At 37.2% G+C, this 5954-nt stretch overlaps 1 protein-coding gene across 1 annotated transcript; it reads left to right on the top strand.

The window, feature by feature from the left end:
- The first annotated feature begins 531 nt into the window (after positions 1-531).
- LOC136833045 (involucrin-like) lies at positions 532-5626 on the top strand. The gene is made up of 2 exons (XM_067094693.1): positions 532-871; positions 5484-5626. The coding sequence occupies exons 1-2, from the start codon at positions 532-534 to the stop codon at positions 5624-5626; spliced, it is 483 nt and encodes a 160-aa protein (XP_066950794.1).
- The last annotated feature ends 328 nt before the right edge of the window (positions 5627-5954 follow it).

Here is a 5954-nt window from a genome sequence, read left to right on the forward strand (position 1 = left end):
GAGACTTATTTTGGAAACCTTTACATGACCTGTACGTGATTTGAATACCTAGGGTGAGATTTTGTCTTTGTTATTATGCAAACGGGGCGTAGGAATTCCTTGCTATCTTTTGCGTTCTAGGAATTAATGATACGGGTTTATTACGCACTGAAGTGTCATCGTGAGGTTTTGTGAACACCCCCAATTATTTTATGTGTATTCTATTCAGTACTTTTGTGTACTGAATTGTAATCAATTCGACTTTTTTTTTTCAAGGGAATAATTATGTATTTATTCTTCATCACAATGCTGTTGTATTTTCAAGCGAAATTCTATTCTCCGACGAAAGACGAAGTATTACATACATCTTCCTTTATGTTAGGTAACGTTCACAATGAAATTCCTGTTACAGAACATAGTATATTAAAAATATATATGTACAGAGCTTGTAGTTTTCGTCCATCTGCTGTGGTCTTGATCACTTAAATGCTTATTAGTGATCAAGTCCAGATCACTAAAATACATATTAGTGATCAAGTCTAGATCACTAAAATGCATATTAGTGATCAAGTCCAGATCACTAAAATGCATATTAGTGATCAAGTCCAGATCACTAAAATGCATATTAGTGATCAAGTCCAGATCACTAAAATGCATATTAGTGATCAAGTCCAGCTCACCAAAATGCATATTAGTGATCAAGTCCAGCTCACCAAAATGCATATTAGTGATCAAGTCCAGCTCACCAAAATGCATATTAGTGATCAAGTCCAGCTCACCAAAATGCATATTAGTGATCAAGTCCAGCTCACCAAAATGCATATTAGTGATCAAGTCCAGATCACTAAAATGCATATTAGTGATCAAGTCCAGATCACCAAAATGCATATTAGTGATCAAGTCCAGATCACTAAAATGCATATTAATGATCAAAATACCATTAGTGATCAAGCAGATGGACACTAAAATGCATATTAATGATCAAACAGCAGATGGCAAGCCCTGTACATATATAATGTTAATATACTATGTTTTGTAACAGATATTTCTTTGTGGACTTTACCTAACTTTTATGTTAAGTACGACATAGTACTTTTATATTTCATCTTCCTTTATATTTTCGTTTCATCTCTCTTACATCTTCGGTTTAATGTAAAAGGAAACCAACATAAAAGAAAATTAGGTGAACATGTAAAGAACAACGTTAATAGAAAATATGACACATTCAGGATAATAAAACTGACTGTATAAAGAAACAAGTGGAACATCAGAGAGAAAAACTGGCAGAAGAAGAAGTGGCATGAGTTAGTAAGAAACTTCCCAGAGAGAGAGAGAGAGAGAGAATGCCTCACGTCGCTGCGAACAAAAAATGACAAAGTAAGTAGGAAGAACGGCCAAATTAAAGAGAAACGTGCGAATTAAAGAAAAGAGATTTGTACTTGAAACACCAGATGGCAAGGTCTTATTTGACCTTTGATCTCTTAAGAATAAACTTTACCTTCGTCTCACTTTCCAAATCGGTGATATATAATTCAAAAGTTACTGCCAAATTCAGAGCCCATTTGACCTTTGAGCTCCGAAGTTTGACCTTGACCTAATTCTTCGCATCACCTTCGTTAGTGATGATAGTTGTAGTTTATCCAAGTCTATCGGTGATAATTAAGGGGTATTGCGTCTTTTCATTCTTTTATATTCTTTATGTATTAACTAGAGTAGTCCTGCTTTCATATACCGTCCCGGATGTTGGAACAAGGTAGCCCTATGCATATACTTATATAAATGCCAGTGGTGAAATAAGCTGGCCCCGGGTTGGACGAAGGCAAATATAGTCATGGAGTTATTGGTATTACACACAAAAAGATTTTCACCACGTAGGGGGGAGTGCCATCAGTACACCTCATAAGGTGCACTGTAGGCATTACTCAAGGTTTTTTTGAAGCGTCCCTCCGGCTCCTAGCTGGAACCCCTTTCATTCGTTTTACTGTACCTCAGTTCATATTCTCTGTCTTACATCTTACTTTCCTTAACCCTCTCCTAGCAATTGTTTCATAGTGCAACTGCGAGAGGTTTTCTCCTGTTACACTTTTAAGACCTTTTCTCTCAGTTTCCCTTTCAGCGCTCAATGATCTAATAGGTCCCTGCACTTGGCCTTTGTCCCAAATTTTATATTCCAGTTGCTATTCCTAAGATTTTCAGAAATTTGTTGGGAAAGCATTTTAGGGTGCGCGTACATCAATTTTTATTTGGAGTTATTCTTCTTGATAGGTGTTATCAGTTTCCTGATCATTGAGATGTTTCCTGACAGATTCATTCCATTTTCTGGATTTCAGAGGAAGAATTCATGGAAATGGACATTTACAGTGAATCTGGTTCCTCTCAAGATTTATGACTTTTCCGTTTTTCTTTATCTTTGTACACTATCCTTATGAAATCTTTTCTTTATTGGAAATTCTGAAATCAGTTTTTTAAAATTTATTTTTATATTAGAATCTAACAGAATTCTGATTACATTTTTTGAGTTTCTTCGACTGCATGAGAAGTATGTTACTGAGTCGTTATATGTTGCACACACTGATTATTTTCATCAACATTCACACCATTCTAGGAATTGACAATACATCGAGAAAACAGAATGATTAATGTTTTACTTTAAGGAAATTAGTTTTTATATCATATGATCTTCAGAAGTGCTTTTCGTGTCTTTTCACGTTTGGTCACATTGTTTATTTTCATTTAGATCGAATGCATCTTACAGGTACGTAGCCTAACGGAAGTAACAATATCTTTTCTTCTTCTGGGAAAAGTTTACGTCCAAGGCCACGGGTGGAATCCCGAGAGAAATCATTTTTGCCTGAGCCAAATGACCACCCCCCCCTTTTTTTTTTTTACTTTGTCATGTTGTAAATGAAATCATTTTTGTTTCTCTTGTACCTTGCTTTGCCAAATGATGCCCTTAACCCCCGAAACTACCTGTTAATTTTTCTTTTAATTTTGTATGTTGTAAATGACTCCAGTATTTTCCGTGTTTCTCTTGTACCTTGCTTTTGCTTTCGTATTTCTGTGCATGGGTGGGGCTATGCCCCTCTTAATTTTCCCAGCAGGAGATATTTTGGCCCTCCCCCCCACGAAACTACCTGTTAATTTTTTTCTTTTAATTTTGTATGTTGTAAATGATTCCAGTATTTTTCGCGATTCACTTATAGCTTGATTGTGCTTTCGTATTTCTGTACATGGAGGCATATGCCCCCTCTTCAATTTCCCAACAGATATTTTGGCCCCCCATCAGGAAACTACCAGTTTTTTTATTTTATTTTTTCATGTAAATGATTCCAGTATTTTTCGTGATTCTATTATAGCTTGATTGTGCTTTCGTATTTCTGTACATGGGGGCCTATGCCCCCTCTTCATTTTCCCAGCAGAAGATATTTTGCTCCCCTCCAAGAAACTACCTTTTAATTTTTTTTTTACTTTTGTATGTTGCAATGATTCCAGTATTTTTCGCGATTCTCTTATAGCTTGATTGTGCTTTCGTATTTCTGTACATGGGGCCTATGCCCCCTCTTCATTTTCCATACAGGAGATATTTTGGGGCCCCATCACGAAACTACCTGTTTATTTTATTTTATTTTTTCATGTAAATGATTCCAGTATTTTTCGTGATTCTATTATAGCTTGATTGTGCTTTCGTATTTCTGTACATGGGGGCCTATGCCCCCTCTTCATTTTCCCAGCAGGAGATATTTTGCTCCCCTCCAAGAAACTACCTTTTAATTTTTTTTTTTTACTTTTGTATGTTGTAAATGATTCCAGTATTTTTCGCGATTCTCTTATAGCTTGATTGTGTTTTCGTATTTCTGTACGAGGGCCTATGCCCCCTCTTCATTTTCCCAACAGGAGATATTTTGGCTCCCCCCCACGAAACTACATGTTTAATTTTTTTTTTTTTGTATGTTGTAAATGATTCCAGTATTTTTCGCGATTCTGTTATATCTTGATTGCGCTTTCGTATTTCTGTACATGGTGGCCTATGGCCCCTCTTCATATTCCCAACAGGAGATATTTTGGCCCCCATCACGAAACTACCTGATTTTTTTTTTCATTTTATTTTTTCATGTTGTAAATGATACCAGTATTTTTCGTGATTCTGTTATAGCTTGAATGTACTTTCGTATTTTTGTACATGGGGCCTATGTCCCCTAGATATTTGGGCCCCCCTCCACGAAACAATTTTTTTTTTTTTTTTTTTTTTTTTTTCGTGTTGTAAATGATTGTAGTATTTTTCGCGATTCTATTATAGCTTGAAGGTGCTTTCGTATTTCTCTACATAAGGAGGGGTGCAATATGCCCTACTTAATTTTCCCAACAAGAGATATTCTCCCCACCTCCACTGTCGTGACTGGAGTTTTGGGGAACTTTTTGGGAACTGTTTGAAACTTCGGCATCTTGATATTGAAAAGCTTCATTTGTATCTCCGATGTCCTTGGAAACTGTACCACTGAGTAATTATTTGGCCCTTTGTCATTCTCACTCGTTGCTGCGAGTCCATCCGTGGTAATCTCTCTCTCTCTCTCTCTCTCTCTCTCTCTCTCTCTCTCTCTCTCTCTCTCTCTCTCTCTCACACACACACACACACACACATAGTCTCTCAACTCTCTCTCTCCTCCTTGTGGACGTGTGGTGATTTAAAGTGTTCGTTGTTAATTTAGCTTCAGTTCTTCATTGTCATAATTATAATTAATGAATACTGTATGTTCCGTCTTAGCACTGGTTTATTTAATGATCCCATTGTGCTCATCTAACTTAGCATTTGTATTTATATTACTAACGGAGCTAATATTAGGAATGTATTACTATTTTGTGAATATATTCAAGAGAACGGTATAAAAAAAGGCCAGTGCCTTGCCTAGCAACTTCCTACAAAGGAGAATGCCCTTGCGTGGTAAAAGAAATTCCCTTTGAATTGAAATTTCCTTTGAAATTAAATTCCCTTTGAACTGATCAAGTCGCTTTTGACGACAAACCTAACTTTTAAAAGGTTGTTTTACAATGCACCATTATTCAGGAAGCTCATGTATTGTTTTATGATTAGATAATTCTCCGTTGTTGTCATGTTGTTTTGTGATAAATTAATTCGTCATCGGCTAAAGAAAAGAAACGTTAGGTTAATCAGTGTTCAAAGTTTTTAAAGCTGATTTAAATCAGTAACTCTACGTGAGACTTCAGATCTCGGAGAAGGGAAGCTGGGTTGATTTTTTTTTTTTTTTGCTTTGCAAAAGATTGGTGTTATCGCTAATGAGCTGTTATTATTTTGGAAGAGATAATAGAAATGCGAGGTTGCATAAGCGTTCAACCAGGGGGGAAATCAGAGAGAAATCTTGGAGGCTGCGAAAGAAACGTTTTTTACTCCATTTTTTTTTTTTGTTTTTGTTTTTTGCCTCAGTCTCGTAGCCTCAATATACTGTATATCCTTTAGTGGCGCTTTTGAATTTGAGGGTCGTGAGTAGGGAGGGAGGAGGAGGAGGAGGAGGAGGAGGAGGAGGAGGAGGAGGAGGAGCAGCAGCAGCAGCAGCAGCAGCAGCAGCAGCAGCAGCAGCAGCAGCAGCAGCAGCAGCAGCAGGGTTGCTATGATAAAGAAAGGAAACGATAGAAGCCCAGAAGAGAAGAGAAGAGAGAGAGAGAGAGAGAGAGAGAGAGAGAGAGAGAGAGAGAGAGAGAGAGAGAGAGAGAGAGACTGATTGTGTTTAAGACTGAGAGGGAGAGAGTTAAGTTGAAGGGAGTATGAGAGAGAGAGAGAGAGAGAGAGAGAGAGATTGACTGTGTGTAAGAATAAGAGGGAATGAGTTAAGTTGTAGAAAGAATGTTTGGTGTGAGTGAGAGAGAGAGAGAGAGAGAGAGAGAGAGAGAGAGAGATTAAGGGGGGTGGTTATGGGAGGATGAGAGGTACGTGATGTTTCAATGGAGTTGAAGTTTGGAAT

The sequence above is a fragment of the Macrobrachium rosenbergii genome, chromosome 51 (genome assembly GCF_040412425.1).
Source record: "Macrobrachium rosenbergii isolate ZJJX-2024 chromosome 51, ASM4041242v1, whole genome shotgun sequence".
In the NCBI taxonomy this organism is placed as follows: Eukaryota; Metazoa; Arthropoda; class Malacostraca; order Decapoda; family Palaemonidae; genus Macrobrachium; species Macrobrachium rosenbergii.